This window comes from Gopherus evgoodei, chromosome 2 (genome assembly GCF_007399415.2).
Source record: "Gopherus evgoodei ecotype Sinaloan lineage chromosome 2, rGopEvg1_v1.p, whole genome shotgun sequence".
Taxonomy (NCBI): domain Eukaryota; kingdom Metazoa; phylum Chordata; order Testudines; family Testudinidae; genus Gopherus; species Gopherus evgoodei.
The window spans coordinates 281,960,311-281,982,857 of NC_044323.1; the positions used below are offsets into that span (position 1 = coordinate 281,960,311).

Consider the following 22,547-nt stretch of genomic DNA (forward strand, 5'->3'; position numbering starts at 1 on the left):
GAGGTCATCTAGTCTAGTCCCCTGCACTCAAGGCAGGACTAAGTATTATCTAGATCAGGGGTTGGCAAACTACAGCCCGGGGCCACATCCGGCCCTTCAGCTCCCACTGGGGAGCAGGATTGGGGGCTTGCACCACGCAGCTCCAGGAAGCAGCAACATGTCCCCTGCTCAGGTTCCTAAATGTAGAGGCAGCCAAAGGGCTCTGCATGTTGCCCCCGCCCTAAATGCCACCCCCACAGCTCCCATTGGCCAGGAACCACAGCCAATGGAAGCTGCAGGGGCAGCGCCTGTGGACAGGCCAGCATGCAGAACTTCCTGGCCATGCCTCCGTGCAGGAGCCAGAGGTGGGACATGCCACTGCTTCTGGGAGCTGCTTGAGGTAAGACCTGCCTGGAGTCTGCACCCCTGAACCCCTCCTATGCCCCAACCCCTGACCCAGCCTGGCACCCCCTCCTACCCCTCATCCCCAGAACCCTCACCCCCCACCCCTGTGTCCCAGCCCAGAGCCCCTTCCCACACACTGAACTCCTCATTTCTGGAGGCACCACAGAGCCCACAATCCCAGCTGGAGCCCTCATCCCCTCCTGCACCCCAACCTGCAATTTCGTGAGCATTCATGTCTGCCATACAATTTCCATACCCAGATGTGGCCCTTGGGCCAAAAAGTTGGGCTAGATAGCAGGCAGGGTAAGCTTAGCCTGAGAGTTAAGGCACGTGGAAAGGATAAAATGCAATCTTGAAAGATTTGTGCTCAGGATACAGGATTAAGACACAAGACACTGCAAAGTTACAAATTTATTTGTTTTGAAATAAATACAAATAGTTCATTAAGAAAACTTTTGAGAGACTTTACACAATAGTTCATTCTCTTTAATATCTGTTCTTCTTACCAACCACCATGGAAACTCTGCACAAGAGTGTAAGTTAGTCAGTGTGGAGTAACCTAAATTAAGTTGTGTTCTTCTGAACACAGAGAACTACCCAAAATATTTAGGTATTAACACTTGCTATTTAATTACTCAGTATCTGATTTTTCATAGCTACATAAGAATTGTGATGTAGCAAATATGTATCAAACAAGTGAAAGACTGTCCCAGTATGTACGGAAGAAAAGCTGAAGAACACTATGAAAACCTGTGGGTGCCATGCCCACTTACTTACTTCCAAAAGAAGATAACCTACTGATATCTCCCAGGTTACACTGAGATGCAGAATCACGCATTGCTAAATTTACAGTCACTAAATATTATGTTTATCAATTACAAGGTTGCCCTTCCCACTGCTGTGGAATACACTTCTCAGCACCAGCAAATTCAAAAATCAGAGGTTTTAGGAGCTAGTAATTAGTGACAGTTGAATGTACAGTATTTAATTACAAGCCATCCCTCAGTTTTTCCATCTTTCTACAATTAACAGCTGCATCTGGCTTTGTTTACAGAATTCTGAGTTTTACAATTGTGCTGGATACACAAAAAACCTCAAACTCCAAAGATTAAAGCCACGGAATGTGAAAGTAAAACTGCTTCCACTGAGCAGTCATCATTGTCATGTACAGCTACTTAAGTGTCAACTATGTCACCAAGCTTTGCTGTGTTGTGAGCTCTTTGGTTCAAGATCTTGCCAAAGAGAAAACATTAACCTGCTTATAAAAGTTAAACCTGGTCTTCACTTTGTTAAGCAGGTCTTAGGAATGGAGGGGGGGGGGGGGGGACTAAATCTCAAAACTCCCATCAAATAAAAAAAGATGCCTATTTTAGTAACATATTACTGTACTTAGGTAAAACAGGCTCAAATACTAATTGGAAGGCCTATAAATGCACAAGTTTAATTTCAAATAGCAGGAAAAAATTAAACTATATACAGTTTGAGTTTAACTCCAGCTTCAACATGAGGCTGTACCATTTTTTAAGTCACCCATAAAACACTGCATCTCTCCCTTCCCCCACCTAATTTTTTTTTTTTTTTTTTTTTTAAATGTGCCACAAACTGGGTCACTTTATTTAGCCAAAGGAGGTTGGGGGGGAAGAGATAAGAAGTGGGCATATCCTAGTTTTGAAACTTTGTTTGAACGGGAAGTCTGGTTTGATTTTGAAACGTTCACAGCCATATTAACTTTGGCAAGCAGCCCTTAAATTTTGGCATCAGTTGGAGGGCACAATAGCAGCAACCATCTGTATTAAGTAATAAAAATAGAGCAATTGAGATGTTTGCTTTCTTTGGTCCCTTTCAAAAACTCTGGTGAACAGAGTTCATCTTACAGGAAAGCTTGAGATTAATACCAACTATGTGTTGTGATACACAGTGAGCAACCATTAAAAGGTTTACAGTTTCAAACTACATCCAGGTTTTTGGTGTTTTTTTTTTTTGGAAAGGTATTTAACAGGAAACTTCCATGGATTTGGGGCTAGTTTGTTCAGCATTGCTTGCAGAGTTAGGAGTGAGCTCAACGCGTGTGTCTGTGTGCGCGCGGCTCCTGGATCCATCACCAGTATGGGATCTGTTCCTGTCACCCTCACCGGTATGGGACCTGCTTCTTGTTCCTTCCCCAGTGTGAGATCTGCTTCTCTGTCCCTCCAAAGATGTGACGCTGGAACCAGATGCTGTACGGGATCTCATAAGCCTGGTCATACTAGCTGAAGGCACTGAAAGAAGAGTCCTGTATTAGTGGATTTATTTAGAACAATTCAGTGTGCTTGAAAACAAACCCTTGTCTTGAATTCTCAAGCTGACAGACTAAGGCCCTGACCCTGAACACACTTTTGTACATGCTTAATTTTACACATGTAAGTAGTCCCACTATTCATGATGCATGAAGTGAAACAGTTCGGGTATAAACGGAACAAACAGGACTAATTAACGTCTTAGATGTGCAATTTATGGGGCAGTCTTTTTTTTTTTTTTTGTTAAACATGCCTATGTGCTTAAAGCAGACTAGTAATTTTACTCCAAACAACTGACATTGATTCTTCAATTCCAATTTACACACTTCTCAAGTCAACTGTGTCTGCTGGTTATTACAATGTAAGAGAATGAGTAATTTCTAAAGCTAAATAATTTTAGATTCATACTAAAGGTATTCTGCATGTCACAGCAGAGCTAATGCCGTATACAGAAGATGCTAACACAAATTTACAGGAGGGTTAAATTTTCCCCTCAATTTTTAAAATTCAGTTTAAATATCCAGGTATTAGGTGAATAGAGGGGATATGCACAGAAAGCAAATATCAGAATGTCTGCTTTTCAACCAAGTTGTGCATACATTTTTTTAATTCGCACATATTTCTCATTGGGTACACAGACAGCCAGTGTCCCATCTACCTGGCCTTTATACAGTCAAGTCAGATGTTTGCAAGTTTGTGCACAGCTGCTAGTGTGCCAAGATGACCCAAGCTGCATGCTCAGTTTGAGTCAGGCTCTGAAAATACTGGTTCAAATTGTGCAAGAGATTCATTTCTCCAATCCATGAGGCAAAAACAGAGAAAGAGGAATAAAAGGCAGTAAAGAGATTCAACTTAGTTCAGTTCATCTCTGTAGATTTGATATAGCAGTATGAGAATATTTCATTCTGTCTTCAAGTTGGAAAAGAGCACCTTTGTTTAAGGGCATCTTTACAAGCCATGCATCCAAACAACCTCCGAATTGGCACCATGGCAATTTACTACCAGTGAAGTACATACATACCAATGGTCACAGTCAAGTCACACAGATACCAGGGACAAGACAGGAGAACTGCAGTATCTCAGATATCACTACATATAATATCTGTGGGCACCAATCACTGACTGGACTAAGAGTCCTCATGCTACTCTGCTACAAGCTCTTCCTTCCCTCAAAGACAGCAGAAATTTTGTGGTGAAATCTATATTTTCACAAACAGGTTATTCTATTAGCCCATTGTACAACTGAACAATAGCTGGTAATTTTCTTTTAATAAATAAATACTTACTGTATCCCATTCCCTGAACGAAGTATTTGAAAGCTTCTGCAAGCTTTGCAGGCTGTAAAAGGAAATGGAAACATATTGAATCCAGTAATGGTCAAATGAGAGACACTGTAGTATATGCTGTCTTACTCTCTCCCTGGGTTCTACACAAATAGTGTTACACATGTAAGAATGAATACACAACTGAGAAAATTCTCCAGTTCCGATTTTGTTCTCTCCTCCTCTTCCCTGCTTCCACCACCCACCCCGTTATACACCTATTGTACATCAATATTAGCGTGTAGCATCTTAGCTCAGTCAATTCTCCAACTGACCTCAGCCTGAACCAGGCCCAAGTTTTGCTAATGCAGTTACTGAAGCAGAAGGTTCAAAGGAACAGTTTGTCTCACAAAGCACACAGCAGTTTCTAGAACAATTCCAATTAGCTGAAGTTAAAGTTTTGCCTCCATAAAATGAGTGAGACTAAATAATTTAATAGATTGCTACTACTCATGAACTGCTGCACTGACACAAGAATGTTTTCCTCTGCTGCTGGGCAAAGCAGTGACTCAAACTGAGGTGACAATATTTCTAATTGAACTTACGCAAGATAGTACTTTACAGTACAGGCAACATTTTCTTTTACACCCCAAATCTGAGAATAATGACTCTTTTTGGTCTAACTTTACATACATCAATGGGAAGGGCCGAATAAGCGCTACATTGGTATTTAAGCTTCTTACTTAAGGTTTTTCCATTCTAAACCACTTTTAAAAAACCCAACAAGGATAGAGTATCTTTCTTGCATCCCTCCTTGTCACTAATCACACTATACAATGCTAGCGCAGTCATCTTCTTTTCAATTGTAGTTGTTTACAAATTCCAGTTTCTTCAGAGTAACAAAAATTTGGTCACATTTTGCAAAACGGACTCGTGTAAGAAGTGTTCGCAAGTTTTCAGTCAGTCAAATCATACCTGGGAAACTTGAGGGAGACCACCAGAGTCTGCCATCTACAAGAAAGTAAACAAGGGTAGGTCAGCATAATGCAAGAACAGGAGTTCTTTTCTGAATTCAGAGATCATACCAAAGAAATATATTCAAGGTTTGTTTATTTGGAACATCAAAGCACTTTAGAGACAGACATTTATTCTCATCATAGATAAGAAAGCTTGAGTAGAAGGCAACATTTAAGGCTTTTTATAAAGTGAACACCTTTCTTAATGCATTACCCTAGAAATCTGGATATCCAGCTCTTTTTACTGGATTTCAATAGTATGTCTTGGCTCTGAACAGGGAGATGGCACACTGGTGAAGAAAGAAAGTACCGAAGATCTTTATAGGTGAGGGTATTAAAAGCCAGCAGCAATGGCTGGAGGACTCCAACAGGAGGTAGATTTGTTAAGGCAAGCCAGATCTGTGAAGGCAGTCTGACTGTCTTCACATTTTTTGTACCACTTCAGTTTTCCTGCTTGTTCATCCCTCAAACAACAAGAACAGGGCTATTCCAGTGAAAGTAATGAACAGAAACAGTCAAATTATGATTTACAGAAAGACTGTAGTCCTATTTGGGATTAGCTAGCAGTAAAACAAATCCTGTTAATCAGGGCTTTGGAGTGGAGCCTGGAGCTGAGGCGCGGAGCAGCAAAGCTGCAGGCTTTTGCCTGGAGCTGAGGAGAACTGCTCCAACTCCCTGCTGCTAATAGTCTAGAAATAGGACTATAACATAATTCAGAACCTCAACCTCGGAAAGAGTGGTCATGTAAGGAGGTCTCCAGATGAACAATGGTAGAGATGAAAGTTTATGATTGCAGGATGAAGGGTGCAGGAGAGCATTTGGATGGCTAAAATTCTCTATTAATGTTAAACAAAAAACATTGAGAGTTTATTGCTTAGACATTAGCACTGACTAACTGCATTCTTTAATTATATCCTAGTAGGGAATATGGCAAGAACTCCAAATCCTGAGGACACACTTTTTTTCTATTAACTTTTATTTAACAATGGTTAAGAACTGCAAACTACAGATGCAGCCACTCCATGACTGTATCAAACAAAGAAATATTAAGATATTTCTGATTCTGAGCTATGCTGGAAAGTAGCCCAGAGTAACAGAAAAGGCAGCCAGGTATGACAGTGCATGTAAATCAGAATATTATGTATTTATTCTACAGAGTAATTACAGCTTGTTTTGTTATTGCAGGAAGAGGTAGTGAGAGTATGTGTACACAAACAAGGGCATCCCAGCCGTAACTCACATCAAGCTAGCACAAGTATAAATGCTGGTTGCAGGTGGGTTTGTACTTGGTATAAGCCAGTAATGCCTCCACTGCCATTTCCAGAGCTACCATGGCTATGTTGTTGATCTGGGCTGTAATGTTAATGCAAACTAGGTACCTTTCATTTCGCACCTGCAGCGTCCACATAGGGGAATTACAATGCAGCACCTTGAGTGCAGTAATTTACAACCATGTAATGCAAACCGCAGGGCAGGGTAGACATAACCTGAAACTTGTGTAGGAAACAAAGCAGAAATAACTCTTTAGGTGTAGCAACCCAGCCATCCCGGGCAATGGCTTGTGATATGATCATGGACACATTATGCAGTCAGTGACTTTATGCTACTTGCAGTGTCCTTGAGCCCAGAATGTTTGTGGATGCCTTGTCTGCTCACAGAAAGTTTTCAAAGACCAGAGTGACTGCACAATGTACATACGTGCAACTATGGACTAGAACAGAGCTACTAAATCCAATTTTAAGTTTAAACAAATGTAGTTGATGCTCATAATCAGGTACGTCATTCCCTCAGCCAAAGTTAACATTATTTACTTAGGGTTTAGCTCCTCCATCCCTATTCTGTTCCCTCAAACCCTCTTTTGAGGTTTCAGGCTTGTATGAACTATTTTGCCACTCCAAAATGACCATTCAATAGGTCAAAGCCCATGTCTACCAAACTTAGTAAAATTATTGATTTAACTCTGTCTCTTTATGTATGTAAAATATTAAAATAGTTTTCATTTTACTTCTGATCTAGCCTTGACATAAGGCAGTTAAGATAAAGTTGTTTATCACTTGTGATTAATAGATTCTACGAAATGTCCAGCTACTAAAATCCAAGAGGAAAGACATTTGTGACTATTCCTTTGAGGAAAAAAATATCCTATTAGCAGAAGCCTGACTAGTTCACTCTGCAGCAGTATTCTGCACTGACAATACAGTTTTACTTAACAGGATTAGGGGGTCATTTAGTGAAGTGCCAGTTTTTAAAATCCATTATAGGATAAGTTTCTAAATATACAGACAGTATCATCCTCCTCTGAATGTTTAGCTCAGGGTTTCAACCCCTGAAGTTCTACATGTTCATGAATAGTGAGTCTGCAGGTTTAAAGCTACTTTTGTCCACAAGTTTAAAGTGCTGTGTACATATGTTGTATAACTAAAACGGTCTTTAATTTAAAAAAAGAGAAGGTGAAAAAGTGTGAGCCCACAGCTATTCCCCCTCCCTGCTAAGTCTGAAGCATGCAAACAGCTTTCTCCCCCAATATTGTTTCTACAACTACTGACCTATTTTCCATCCTTCCCTCCAGTAATGATTTCATTCACTAGTGCTGACTGCTCTGTGCTCAAGAAAACACTTTTCCCTGTTTACTTAAACTGATCTTACACAAATGTTCAGTATGTACTGGCATGCACACACTGGGCTAATTGTGCTGTCTCGCTTGTTTAAGACCAATGGGGTTGCATCATTGTAACACAAATATGTAATTTACAGTTCTTATTCCTATTACCTTTAGGAGTGTGGTCTTTGTTGGGTCCAGTTTAGAGTTGCACTCTACCTATATGGAAATATAGTAGTATTAGCATCTTATTCTCATCTTCAAGACCATTAGTCTTAAACAGTTAGTTCTTCGCTGTTCTCTCATCCAACTACTTTTTCCTTAACTTAATTGTATTAATACCTGGCTCTCCAAAAGGGTTTGGTATATCCTAAAAATTACATTTTAGATTTCCCCCGCTGAAGCTTTTCTAAAATATTATTCAAATTTTGCTCTAATAGTCTATTCCCACATGTACAAGCAAGTCCATTAGTAAGGAATTAGGAGAGTTTTGTGCTTCACACACTGTAGTGGCAACAAACCCTGTCATGTGACTGTGGATCATGTGGTAGAAACCCAGATGATAAGCAGTCATATGGCCAAAGAATGGACATACCCATTAAGGCACAATGTTTTAAGTCATTCAGCCACTGAGGCTAGCTGTATCAGCCAAAGCAACATATTGCTTCCAGAGCAACCGAGCGCAAAACTCCATTTAACAGCAAAGAACACTCTACAATACTGGATACAGATTCTCCTCTAAAGGAAAAACATTTGTAGATCACATTTTTCTCAACCAGCTCCTTATATGCCTGAAGTACTGTTGTGGCAACTGTCCTAGAATAGTAGCCATTACATAACGGTATCCAGAGGCATAGACATCTAAGGAACAGTGACAGCTTTGTCTTGAAACGGAAGCATTAACTATGCTGGGTCAATAGCAGGAGACTTTCCTATATGGGGTGTGATTTCTGCAATGCCAGCATAACTTCCCAGTTTGCATACTGATTAATACAAAGGAAAAGAATGTTCTTTATTATGAAAGTCTGATGACACATACCACAGCATCAACAGCAGGAGAACTGTCACCAACCACCAACAGCGAAGGGCATCTGCAAAGAAAAAAACCACAAGATAGTGGTTACTTCTTACTTCTATGATCATTTCAACTTTTCTACGCCTCGGCCCTCGCTTTTCCCAAAATTGTCCTTTAGTATGAATGGAAGGATCCTGACCTGGTTAAGTGAGTAGAAACAAGAAACAGCATCTGCTGTCCCAAAGATGTAACTGACTAGTTTTATGATTATCCCTGGAATCCTCTATATTAGTGAGCAGCCATGCTTGTTCTCTACTTACCTCCTGAATTCTTTTGCTTTAAAATTATTTAAGCATTTATCAGGGAAACGGTTATTTAAAAAAAAAAAAAAAGAGTGGAATGAGTTTGCTTACAGAATTTTATTTACATGTTACATTTCATGAAACTTGTTTTTTCTACTAGCTAATGTGCAAATTTGTCCTCTTATTCCTTCCCCAACTCCAGTAAATAAAAGTTTTGTAAAAGCACTCATGCTTCTCTTTGTCATATATTGTTCATACATTTATGTTCAAATTGCAAGGTGATTGGTAATTTGGAGCCTTACCCCACCTAAGAAAACAATTACACGAACTTTAAACACCTTAAACTCAGGTTTGTAAATCTATCATGGGTAAGAGTGCAAGTACCACACCAGGCATCACCATCTTCTCTACTATTTAATCCCACTTGAAGAGCTACCCATCACGGGCATGCTTCCCCTGTGACAAATTTAACTAGACTTGGGCGGGGGGGGGGGGGGGAAGAATTAGAGTGACAACACAGGCAAAGAGATTTAAATGCTTGCAATTGCTCCTCCCTTCAGGCTAATTAAGTTTTTAAACAAAACACTATACTCATCTCTTCGCTGATTCAAGTTTGAGGGTGACTTTACACCCAAGTTGGCAACTGCAACTTTAGGAGGCACAACAAACTCTTCCTAAGAAAGTCAAGGATATGCAGCAAGTTTTTAAACCCCAAATCCAAATTTTGAGTCCCCTTTGTCCCCATAAGCAGCAGCATGCATCTGCAATACTGAGTGCTTTTTTTTTTTCTTTTTTCTCTTATATAAAGGCTACTGGACGCTTTTATTTCAGTTACAAAGCTGGAACACGTATATGCAAAACACTCACCAATCATACCATTGCTTTAAGGCCTTTAACCCAGTGATATTTGAAAGGTGCTCTTTAACGTGTCTCCTTGCAGTACATTAAAACACTTATTAACCAAAGTTAATCAATCAGGATGCTTTTATTATGTTATTAACCAATTGTAATTGGTAAAATACTTGGTCAGCCATTTTATAAAAATAGATTTCCCATCATACTGTTTAAATAGTAATATATAGTATTATAGTAAATGAAACAATGAGTTCACGCTCACGTGGTTCTTTTGGCAATGCTGACTGCTAATTTGGCTCCTGAACCACTGAGGTCTGAGTATCACTGCTCTAATGATTGTCCCCTAACAGTATCCATGCCATTGATAGTTACTCAAATCTACCACAGATTTAACATTTTTCCAATTCATATGAACCAGTAATACTTACTGTAGAGTAACAACATTTGCTCCAGGCATAGGACGCTCAATCTCAAGATCTCTTCGACTGAAGATTGAGAGACAAAAAGCTTATTGATACATTGGGATTCACATGAATTTCTACACATTTCCAAACATGAAAATATACAAGTTACTTAAAGAAAGGTATATATCAAATGAAAGATACAGCTGAGTTTCCTTTGGATTTGTAGTTTTAGTTTAGTCAGCCCCTGAAGTTAAAAAAGGACACACTATAGGCAGTGTCTCAAGATGATCCATTGATGGAGTTATGGTTTCCAATACAATTCTGCTTTCCGTTTCGTTAGAGAGCATCTCTGCTGCATAAATGATATTTGCTGGTCCCTTGAGTGATTGCTTAACATGTTTCACTGTAAAGACTAATTGGAGAACAAAGTATATTACCTGTTGTACGAGTTGACAAAGAGATGAAGATTGGTTTGATTCATATCATTGACAATATGTTGGCGATAAGTATGGATCAGATCATGGTTGTTATGAATCTCTTCCTAGATTAAAAATAGTGTCATTTACTATTAAGATACTACTATGATAAATGGCATTGTAGCATTGCTTAATTACAAATAAAGGCTTATTAAAACAAGCAAGCCCCTTTTAAGAAGCTTTTCAGGTATTAGTGTTCTCAAACCATTAGTACCAATATCTGTTTTTTTAGGGCTGAAGTACTGCAAGTTGTCTGAAAGTTAGTTCCAGACTTAAATATGTTGTACAGTTTTGTTAATTCAAGGCACTTAATCTCATAACGTTGCATGGTTTGCAGTTTGCTTGTGCAGTGTTGATGATCAACCTGAAATCCACATTCTTTCTAACAACCCAAAGGATGTAAAGAAAAGTCATTGAGAGATGTATAGTATAAAGGAAAGAGTTGAAACTGCTGAGAGAGACTTCACGATTAAGAGACAGACTTGTAAAAACAAGTCAAGTAAAAAAAATGTTTAATAATTATGTTCAGACCAAAACAGATGTTCAAAGCGTGACAAAAAATTAGTGAACTTCTACAAAACTAAGCTCGATTTTGCAAGACAAGAGCAAATAGCAGAGCTTCAAGGTCTTTAAAACAGTTGTCTTCAAAAGTTACTACTTTAGAGTCTCATTCTACACAAGCCTTAAAAAATAGAAGTATTAGACATTAAGGTAGGCACCAAAAAAAGCTTAGTTTATACCAGTATCTTGTTTTCCCAGATTTATGACTTATTACGGTGCCAAAATACAGCAGGAGAGCTCTTATCAGGAGCTAAAACAATAAGCCATATTGTACTATCAACTGTTTCGAGCAGAAATTGCCACTGAAACCAATGAGGAGTTCTGCTTCGAACTTTATTTAAGCAACCAATTTAGCAAGCAATTAAATCTCTCCACTATGGCTATATGCAGCCTTTCATATACTGCATATCAAACTTCAGTGATAGGGCAAGTTGCATCTGGAAACATTTGAATTTAAAATGTTGTGAACAGTTTGTGGTTGAGACAGAAGTCACAACTTATGTTTTAGTTTTGGTATTTTAAAATGGTACAAAGGTACAAGTTTCCAATGTTTGAGGGATGACAGATTAGCATTCCAGGGTGTTGTGGCGTGCACCTGTATTCCCAGCTACCTGGGAGGCTGAGGCTGGCAGATCACTTGAGTTCTGGGCTGCAGTGTGCTATGCCAATCACGTGTCTGCTGCCATTTACAGCCTGGCCAGCGGGTAGCTGAAGGAATGGTTAGAACACAAATGACATGTTGTGATTGGCGCTCTCCCTGAGAGGGCTGATGGACCCATCTATCAAGGTGACATTAGCATTCCCCACAATATGAGAACTAAACAAGTGGAGCCTCAGAGTAGCTTACCTTCCCAAAAAGATGTGAAATGACCATATCTGGAAGCGCATGAGCCCATCCTGAAATCTAAACAATGAGAGAGTTAAACAAGAAACACTGAACAGCATAATCAAAAAAGATGATTGGTCAGCTGGAAATATATCTCCGTTCTCCCATGATTGGCCAGATATTTACACTAGTTATGTCAGAAGGCACTACAAGTGCAAGTAGCACAAATCACACTTGAGAAGTGCCCACAGGACAGAACTCTTGGACTATCCTTGCAGTTTACCTAGTCAAGCATCAACATAATGAACGCACAGTAGATGGGGAAAGAATGCTCCATACTCATGTAATCATCCCTTAGAACTTTGGACTAGCTGACATATGGGCAGTTTGTGAACAAAATCCTACCCTTAGGACAAACAACCTGCATCTGGATAGCATTCCTAAATTAGTACCCAAGACACATGCAGTAGTAGTTCCCAGAACAAATGCAAAGGCATTTTGAAAGGAGAAAGGAGCAAAATCCAAATGATACCACCTGCTATGTTCAGTGATTCCAAATGAATGTTGAGAGAAGTATTGGGATTGGGACACTGAAGAATTTAAATGAGTCAAGGCTACTGGGTGAAGTAATCACCTATTTTGCAGACAGTTAGCCCATCTTTATAAGTAGCTTTTCAGTCCCTCCCAGGTCAAGTAATGTTTGTTAATCCAGTACCTCCCAGGTCAAGTACAAAAAACCCTCTTCTGTTAAATCGAGGTAAATAGCTCTCAGTCTTCTGAGAAAGACTGTTCTACATCCCTATCTCCGGAACCAGAGCACATTTTGTCATGGCATTACAAGGTGTGCATTGATTTGCTTTATTTGGGACTTGGCAGACAAGTTGTTTAGCCTAGAAATACCAGAGTTTTTGTAGCTTCCTGCATTTATCCATTAGAAGTTCTATTTGTAGAGATTGATAGCCACCCACCTATTTTCTGTGGTGCAAGTGTGCCCAGACACCTCAATATAAACATGTTAGCGGGCAAGATGCATGTTTTTGGACATGTTTGTATTAGCTTGTACAGACATACAATTTTTAGGCTTGCATATGGTCCACAAATGTAACATTAAACCTATTACTCCTCATTCATTTAAATGTTAGACCTTGAAGCTTGCGGTCATTAGTATTCCTTAGACTTCAGATTAAAATGTGGTCAGATGATGAAGATTGAGTGACACAGAGGTGTCTCTTCTAAAACAGTAGTGGCACATTCTTGACAATCCTTTGTCATGACCCTCCTTGCTATTTTAGTTACTAAATGCATTTGTTTGATTCCCTTAACATTTTGAAACATGTACTTCCCCCTCTAGTTTTCAATACCTTAGCTCACATTATGGATTGCTGGTTGGCAGGCAAAGCTATGGGCCAAGAAGGGGTTACTTACCTGTAACTGAAGGTTCTTTGAGATGTGTGGTCCCTATCTGTATTCCACTAAGGGTTTACACATGAATACCATGCATCTGGAGCCAGAGAATTTGAAAGTACCAGTGTCCATTGGTCCATGTATGTGCCCTTGCTTTACCTCCTGGTTTCAACTGAGGTAATAATGAGCAGAGCAGACTGACAGAGTCTCCAGTTTCTTCTCCACAGCAAATGAACAGATCCCACCCTTCCTCCCCTCCGCTGTAGAAGTGCAACCGCACATCTTGAAGAACCTCCAGTTACAGGTAAGTAACTTCATCTTCTTTGAGCGATGGTCCCTATTGTATTCCACAGAGGGTGACTAACAAGCAGTACCTAAGTTGGAGGAAGGTGCAAGGAAGAGGATGGAACAGTGGACCAGAGGACAGCCAGGCCAAACAGGGCATCTGTCATTACGTCTTTGCACAAGACTCTGAAGGTATGTACTACCCTACATGTCTGGAAGCAACACATTGTACAACACAGCCATAGTCAATGCTTGCATTCTTGTAGAATGTGCTCTTAACCCAAGAGGTGGAGGCAATCCCAATAGCAAAGCGCAATGCACCCCAAAATCCATTTAGAAATCCTGTGTGGAGATGGCCTGTCTCTTAATCCCTTCAGCTATAGTGACAAACAAACAGTCTAGGCGATTTCCTGATTGGTCTCTTCCTCTGCACTTTTGTAGAAAGCCAAGGTCCTGTGGACATTGAGGGAATGAAGGCGCTGCTCCTCTGCTGAAGTTTCATAAAGTAAGCAGCTAAGTATGGGTTGGTTGAGATGAAATCAAGAAACAACCTCTGGTAGAAACTTGGGTTGCAGGTTCAGGGAGTCTGCCCACTTGGCCTGAGTGGTCCGCGGTCCTTCTGTTCTGGTCAGTACTTGCCTATCCCTCATTGGCCACATATCAGCCTGCACATACATCACTACCTTCCTTGCTTCCGCCTTTGCTGTCTTCAGCTGTGGCTCCAGAGAGTCTATCCATCCATGCAAGCAACGGGGTGGGGTAGATCCTGGGTTGCTCTTAAATTCAGAAAGTGATCTTGGGCATAAAAAAGTTGGAGACCACTGAGCTACAGTTTATCAACCCTACAGGAAGTACTCTAGTTAAAATTGAAGAATGGAATCAAAAGCAATTATCCTTCAATATTTCAATATTGCAGCCAAAATTTTAATAGGGAATATACACTGAAAAAAGCTTAGCTAAAATCTGATGCGACATTTTAAGAGCCTATTGTTCAAACGCAAACCTTCACATGAAATCTCAAGATAGATATTTTAAACAATTTTTTTTATATTTTATTTTATTTTTTTACCTTAGTCGCTGCCCAGTCCATCCATCCTTCAGCACAAGGGTTTATATTGATGAGAACTAGTCCTTCCACCATTTCTGGATTGTTCAGCTGCAATTTAAGTAATCGTGTGAACATGCAAGTAGCCAGCTACATGTTGTAAACGGATTAACAATACAGAATTTAAATTAGAGGGATAATCATTTTGAGGCAGGGCATTGGGAAGTCTAATTTTATCATGTGAAAGATATGCAATAAGCTTGTGTCTTTAGCCAAATTAATTTGGCTGGACAACTTTGATAATATTTAACTTCTTCTCCACCTTAAATATAAGTAGATAATTTCCATTAAGAAACAACTATCCACAAGTTAACTGGGTAGAGCCCTGGTTTAATAGATTTGATCTTCTGAATTAACCATCCTGCAGATCATGTTATTCCACTTTAAGAACTTGACTGCTTAAATAAGTGGGTATGGCAGGGTAGGAAATATTAGCATAGGCTACAGGTGTCATGTAGATTAGCTTCAAGGTTTTAAGAAAGCTCCATGAAACTTACAGCAAACCTAGTTAAGATGTAGGCACCTGCTCCAGTTCCCATTCCAATAACACTTTTCAGTCTACACAGAGCAGTTATGTGCAATAAAACAAAAGAAAAAGCGTCAGTAAAGGTGCATTAAAATAAACAAGCTCCATCCAACCAATTTCTCCCCTTTTAGGTCACAACTACTACATGCCAGTTCATGTTTATTACAGAGCAGGTCTGCAGTTGGTGTAAATGGTCACAACTGCATTGACTTCATTGGGTTTTCAAAAATTTACACTATTAACAGATCTGCTCTTAGCAGTTAGCAAAGTAACTCAGTGCTCTCTTGGTTTCAGCTAAGTAGTTATATTCATGGGACATCTGTCCAGTTGCTTTCCAGTATTGTGACAGTTACAGTATTTCTTTAGGGAAATATACTGGGTGAACTATAGTTTTATTCTGATTCTGGAAGGGAAATCAGCTGCCCTGATTGTCAGGGAAGTCTTGCAAAAATACCAAGCGCTAAAACTTTTAAGGCTTATTTTAACAGCCTCTTATGACTACTGAACAATGTCACCCCAATCTTTTCTTTCTTCAGAAGTGAAAGGCTACTATGCCAGTTATCAGACAATACATAAAGTTACTAGAATACACTAAATTGAAACTAGTCTTATGAATAACTTGAACAGCATATACCTGTTGGGCATGAACAGTGCCAATTTCAGTTCAGTATCACAGGGGTAGTAGCCGTGTTAGTCTGGATCTGTAAAAGCAGCAAAGAGTCCTGTGGCACCTTAGAGAGTAACAGACGTATTGGAGCATGAGCTTTCGTGGGTGAATACCCACTGTGTTGGATGCATGTACGTGGGTATTCACCCACAAAAGCTCCAATATGTCTCTATAAGGTGCCACAGGACTCTCTGCTGCAATTTCAGTTCGGTGCAAATTAAAGCATTTACTGCAATGGGGTCTTTGAAAACCAGTAGAAGGGGAGGAAAAATCAGCACAAGACAAACACCTTCACAAAAACAAATCATACAATATTTTAAATAAAAAGCTGACATGAGACTGGTGTATTCTAATCAGTGACATTAATAAGTGGAAATATACCAAACAGGCTTATTGTTTAACCTTCATCTGAATCCACCTTAGAATGTCTTGCTCTCTGGAGAGGAAAGTTGCTAGGAATTTCAGTGATTCAGAGTCTTACACTAAAATATTGATACATTTGATCACATTACATTTTCAAGACAACTTTATCACCGTTGGGGCAGGGAAAGAGTAAGACAAGAGGAGTCCTGTTCAAATTCTTGCAGTAAGTAGTCTGCACCATGAACAATTTAAATTAAACTAAATGAGAAAAAAGTCTACCCATGGACAAATTTGAAATAGTTTTAAAAATTTTAAACTAGCAATAACTGAATAAGACTTCTCAAAACAAGGAGAAGTGCCAGTAAAATTAAATACTTTTAGGAAAAAAAGGACAAGTGCAATTATTTAGAGAATAAGGTGGAAATCAAAAACAAAGAACAGCAGTGAATCAGTCTTTCCATAATGGATTTGTTATAAAGAGTTGGGACACAAATTGAGAAACAGCATGTATGAACATTTGAGTTTAGAAGCTGGACATATTCAAGTACATAAAAAGTTAGGTGAACTTGCTTATCTATTCAGTACACCACATGCTTATGGAGTTCTGACAGTTCCTTCAAGACCAAAAATGGAGACTGAATAATTAGTAAACAACTCTACTCACCCAAACTGTTTTAGGATCCCAGGGAGCATTTCTGCCAGCTGATCCATAGAGGGATACATGTATCTACAGGAAAAAGGTATTGGTAAAATTGGTAATTACCCATGCCAGGAGGGTTTCATCCACTGGAGCAGACAGACATTTAAGACTAAAGTAAAAAGACGTAGGTGTTACATCTATAACACTTTGCATTTCTGGCTCAATTCAGGCAAGGATCTGTAAGTGCTTTTAGAAACAATTAAGCCTCAGCACTGGTACAATGGAGAAGTCATCATTTTGCAAATGGGGTAAGGAGAGCCACTGGGAGGGGGGGCGGCGTGGGTAAGTAGGACTGGAAGGAAAGTTATATTTCATGAAAAAAAGAGTTTTGATATTTGTTTTTGTTCAGATATGGAATCAAAGCCATCATGAGTTTTTGTAAAAACAAACAACCTGGTGGTTGGGGCACTCACTCAGGACATGGGAGACCCAGGTTCACATGCCTGCTCTGCCGGATTTGGAGCTGAGACACAACCCAGGCAAGTGCCCTAACCACCAGGCTACAGCAGCAGTCTCTCTCCAGTTGGAGCCATTCCACTGTGTGGAAATTAAATGCTCACTGGGCCAGAGAAACTGATTGTATAGCCTGGGGATTAGGGCACTTGACCTGGGTTGCAGGAATTAAGCAGAGCCAGTACTTAAACCTGGACCTCCCACATCCCAGGTGAATGCCAACCATACTACTGGCTATTGCAGAGTGTCTCTCCTCCCCGCACCCAGATCCCTGTTGAAACTGAGGGCTTGTCTACATCAGAAAGTTGCAGCGCTGGTGAGGGAGTTACAGCGCTGCAACTTTGAGAGTGTCCACATCTGCAGGGCATCACCAGCGCTGCAACTCCCTGTTTGCAGCGCTGGCCGTACTCCCGTTTTGTCTCGGGTGTAGAGGATCCAGCGCTGGTGATCCAGCGCTGGTAATGCAATGTAGACACTCACCAGCGCTTTTCTTGACCTCCGTGGAAGGAGGAAGCCTCTGGTAATCAAGCTGGTTTCCTTTCCCGGTTTGCTCTCTCGGTCCCGGAGCCAGCCAGCAAACCGCAGGGAAGGAGACCTGCTTGCTCGGGGTTCCGGGACCGAGAGAGCAAACCGGGAACGCCGCGGTTTGCTCTCTCGGTCCCGGAGCCACCCAGCAAACCGCGGGGAAGGAGACCTGCTTGCTCGGGGTTCCGGGACCGAGAGAGCAAACCGGGAAAGGAAACCAGCTTCGCCGCGGTTTGCTCTCTCGGTCCCGGAACCCCGAGCAAGCAGGTCTCCTTCCCCGCGGTTTGCTGGCTGGCTCCGGGACCGAGAGAGCAAACCGCGGCGTTCCCGGTTTGCTCTCTCGGTCCCGGAACCCCGAGCAAGCAGGTCTCCTTCCCCGCGGTTTGCTGGCTGGCTCCGGGACCGAGAGAGCAAACCGCGGCGTTCCCGGTTTGCTCTCTCGGTCCCGGAACCCCGAGCAAGCAGGTCTCCTTCCCTGCGGTTTGCTGGCTGGCTCCGGGACCGAGAGAGCAAACCGCGGCGAAGCTGGTTTCCTTTCCCGGTTTGCTCTCTCGGTCCCGGAACCCCGAGCAAGCAGGTCTCCTTCCCCGCGGTTTGCTGGCTGGCTCCGGGACCGAGAGAGCAAACCGCGGCGTTCCCGGTTTGCTCTCTCGGTCCCGGAACCCCGAGCAAGCAGGTCTCCTTCCCCGCGGTTTGCTGGCTGGCTCCGGGACCGAGAGAGCAAACCGCGGCGTTCCCGGTTTGCTCTCTCGGTCCCGGAACCCCGAGCAAGCAGGTCTCCTTCCCTGCGGTTTGCTGGCTGGCTCCGGGACCGAGAGAGCAAACCGCGGCGAAGCTGGTTTCCTTTCCCGGTTTGCTCTCTCGGTCCCGGAACCCCGAGCAAGCAGGTCTCCTTCCCCGCGGTTTGCTGGCTGGCTCCGGGACCGAGAGAGCAAACCGCGGCGTTCCCGGTTTGCTCTCTCGGTCCCGGAACCCCGAGCAAGCAGGTCTCCTTCCCCGCGGTTTGCTGGCTGGCTCCGGGACCGAGAGAGCAAACCGCGGCGTTCCCGGTTTGCTCTCTCTGTCCCGGAACCCCGAGCAAGCAGGTCTCCTTCCCTGCGGTTTGCTGGCTGGCTCCGGGACCGAGAGAGCAAACCGCGGCGAAGCTGGTTTCCTTTCCCGGTTTGCTCTCTCGGTCCCGGAACCCCCCTTGAAGCCGCCCAACAGCGCTGCAGTGTGGCCACATCTAACACCACTTGCAGCGCTGGTTGCTGTAAGTGTGGCCACTCTGCAGCGCTGGCCCTATACAGCTGTACTAATACAGCTGTAACAACCAGCGCTGCAAAATTTTAGATGTAGACATGGCCTGAAATGTTTTGTGAACCCAGACCACGTTTGGTAGAAAAAAGTTTAATTTAAAAAAAAAAAAAAAAAAAGTTGACCACCAATCTAAAGGTAAGTAACTTGCCTAATGCCACTAGTTTTGTGGCAGGAGTAATTAAATGCAGAGCTCTTGGCCTGGTCTACACTACACATTTAAACCGAATTTATCAGTGTTAAACTGATTTAACCCTGCACCCGTCCACACAACAAGGCCCTTTATATCGATATAAAGGGCTCTTTAAACAAGTTTCTGTACTCCTCCCTGACAAGAGGAGTAGCGCTGAAATCAGTATTACCATTTCGGATTAGGCTTAGTGTGGCCGCAAATCAACAGTACTGGCCTCCAGGCGGTATCCCACAGTGCACCATTGTGACTGCTCTGGAAAGCAATCTGAACTCGGATGCACTGGCCAGGTAGACAAGTATACAGGAAAAGACTAGCGAACTTTTGAATTTCGTTTCTTGTTCACCCAGCGTGGAGCTCTGATCAGCACAGGTGGCGATGCAGTCCCAAATCCAAAAAGAGCTCTAGCATGGATCATACGGGAGATACTGGATCTCATCGCTGTATGAGGAGACAAATCTGTTCTATCACAGCTCCGTTACAGAAGACGAAATGAGAAAGCATTTGAAAATATCTCCAGGTTATGATACAGAGTCCACAGCACAGTGCTGTGTGACAAGCGTAACGGAAAGCCAAAGAATCAAATAGACGCTCATGGAGGGGGGGAGGGGGGACTGAGGACTCCAGCTATCCCACAGTCCCCGCAGTCTCCGAAAAGCATTTGCATTCTTCGCTGAGCTCCCAATGCCTGTAGGATCAAACACATTGTCCAGGGTGTTGCAGGGTATATGTCATCAATTTACCCCTCCTCCTTCCCCGTGAAAGGAAAGGGAAAAAAATCATTTCTTGACTTTTTTATATGTCACCCTATGTCTACTGCATGCTGCTGGTAGACGTGGTGCTGCGGCACTGAATAGCAGCATCCTCTTCCCCTCCCCGGTGGCAGACGGTACCGTACAAAAGGACTGATAACCATCCTCGTCATCAACCCGTGAGTGCTCCTGGCTGGCCTCAGGTCATTCCCGGTAGATGGTACAGAACGGCTGGTAACTGTCCTCATCATAGCAACTGGGGGCTGAGTTCCATCAGCCTCCCTTTTTTCATGTCTAAAGAAAAGATTCTGTCCTGTCTGGACTATCATAGCAGCTGGTGGCTGCCTCCCCCTTATTTTATCTCACTAAAAACTCAGTGTTTTATTCCTGCATTCTTTATTACTTCATCACACAAATGCGGGGACACTGCCACGATAGCCCAGGAGGGGTGGGAAGGAGGGAAGCAACAGGTGGGATTGTTGCGGGGGCATCCCCCCGTGAATGGCATGCAGCTCATCATTCTACGGGATCTGACATGGAGCGGCTGTGCTCTCTGGTTCTCTAGTACACTAGCCCCATATTCTAGGCAGTACTGACTATTTTTAGACAAACCATAAAGGAGGGATTGACTCGGGGAGTCATTCCCATTTTTGTCTTGGAGCCCCCGGCCGACTTCAGCGAAGGCCAGCCAGGAGCATCCATGACAGCAGCAGATGGTACAGAACGACTGATAACCGTCATCTCATCGCCAATTTACAATGGCGCAGCAGACGGTACAGAACGACTGGTAACTGTCTCTGCTACCTTGCAAAGGCAAATGAATGCTACTGTGTAGCGCTGCAGTACCGCGTCTGTTAGCGGCATCCAGTACACATACGGTGACAGTGACAAAAGGCAAAACGGGCTCCATGGTTGCCATGCTATGGCATCTGCCAGGGCAATCCAGGGAAAAAGGGCGCGAAATGATTGTCTGCCGTTGCTTTCATGGAGGAAGGAATGAGTGACAACATTTACCCAGAATCACCCGCGACATTGTTTTTGCACCATCATGCATTGAGATCTCAATCCAGAATTCCAATGGGTGGGGGAGACTGCGAAAACTATGGCATAGCTACACGATAGCTACCCAGAGTGCAACGCTCCAGAAATCGACGCTAGCCTCGGTATATGGACGCACACCGCCGAATTATTGTGCTTTGTGTGGCCGCGTGCACTCGACTTTATACAATGTTTTACAAAACTGGTTTATGTAAAATCGGAATAATCCCGTAGTGTAGACATACCCCTTGACTCAGTCTTGTTCTTTGGTCATTAGATGCTTCCTCAGTAAGGAGACTGTTTACTGCCAAGTTCAATGACCAAACAAACTCCCCCTTTAGAGCACATTTCAGAAAAAAAAAAAAAAGTTGTATTTGTGTAATTTTTCCACATGGTTTATTGCCTACTGTCTAACAAGCCTAAAAAAGCATTAAAATAAGTTTTGTGCCCTAAATCCCATCATGCAGTGAATAGACTGGAGAAGTTTAAGGGTCAAATTTACTGTAGATATAAATTGGTGCAGCTCTATTAAAGCCAGAATTATGCCAGCTTGCCCCCAAGGTTTAAAATAAGCCCATTTGCCTTAAGCGTGCTTCATTATTAGACTTGCCATAGGTTAATGCTAACAGTCAGCTTGTCTATTGTGAGTCTAAGAGAATCAGCTAATGACTAGCTGGGCAAAATTTTAGGAATTAACTCATTACTAACTGGCCAGAATTTTAAAACCTGAAGTACTGGTTCGTACAAGGCCAATAATACAGGACTTTTATAGAAGACGTCCAAATGGATTGTGTTTTGGAATCCAAGAAATATCCCACCAGAGTAGATGCTACTGGGGTAAGCAAAATGAAGTCCCTGCTGCTGACTAGTGTTGAATAACTGATAAGCCTCTTAAAAACACTAGATAGACAACCACAGCTTTCATCCATTGTCAATTTCCTTGAGGTGAAGCTATACTGGGTCATGAAAGAGGTTTTGTATATTGGGCAAGGGAGAGGAAAGGTATTCGGCTTCCTATTTCCCCTTGAACCACAAGCCCTCAATTAACACTGGCACTTAACAGTAGGTTAGAACTACATTGACAAGTTTTGAAAAAAGGAGGCGCTCGCTCTCTCTCTCTCTCTCTCTCTCTGTGATGCCAACTGGGGCAAGGGGGAATGCCAACATCTCTGTCCCCAGCCAGTTTTTGCACTTGTTCAAAGTTCCATAGGCCATGACCTGATCACTTAAGAATCCTGCTTAATCAACACAGTTGCTGCTGGAGCAT

General features: G+C 42.2%; 1 protein-coding gene across 1 annotated transcript in view; it reads right to left on the reverse strand.

The window, feature by feature from the left end:
* Positions 1-779: 779 nt before the first annotated feature.
* NDRG1 (N-myc downstream regulated 1) overlaps positions 780-22,547 on the reverse strand; it is a 60,710-nt gene continuing 38,942 nt past the window's right edge. Inside the window, exons 6-16 of the mRNA XM_030553861.1 lie at positions 16,991-17,053; positions 15,268-15,328; positions 14,735-14,821; positions 11,998-12,054; positions 10,551-10,654; positions 10,138-10,194; positions 8,577-8,628; positions 7,709-7,756; positions 4,898-4,933; positions 3,947-3,998; positions 780-2,642 (exon numbers count right to left, since the gene is read on the reverse strand). Coding sequence (XP_030409721.1) covers positions 2,377-2,642; positions 3,947-3,998; positions 4,898-4,933; positions 7,709-7,756; positions 8,577-8,628; positions 10,138-10,194; positions 10,551-10,654; positions 11,998-12,054; positions 14,735-14,821; positions 15,268-15,328; positions 16,991-17,053 — 883 coding nt within the window. The 3' untranslated portion in view covers positions 780-2,376. The remainder of the gene's footprint in view (positions 2,643-3,946; positions 3,999-4,897; positions 4,934-7,708; positions 7,757-8,576; positions 8,629-10,137; positions 10,195-10,550; positions 10,655-11,997; positions 12,055-14,734; positions 14,822-15,267; positions 15,329-16,990; positions 17,054-22,547) is intronic.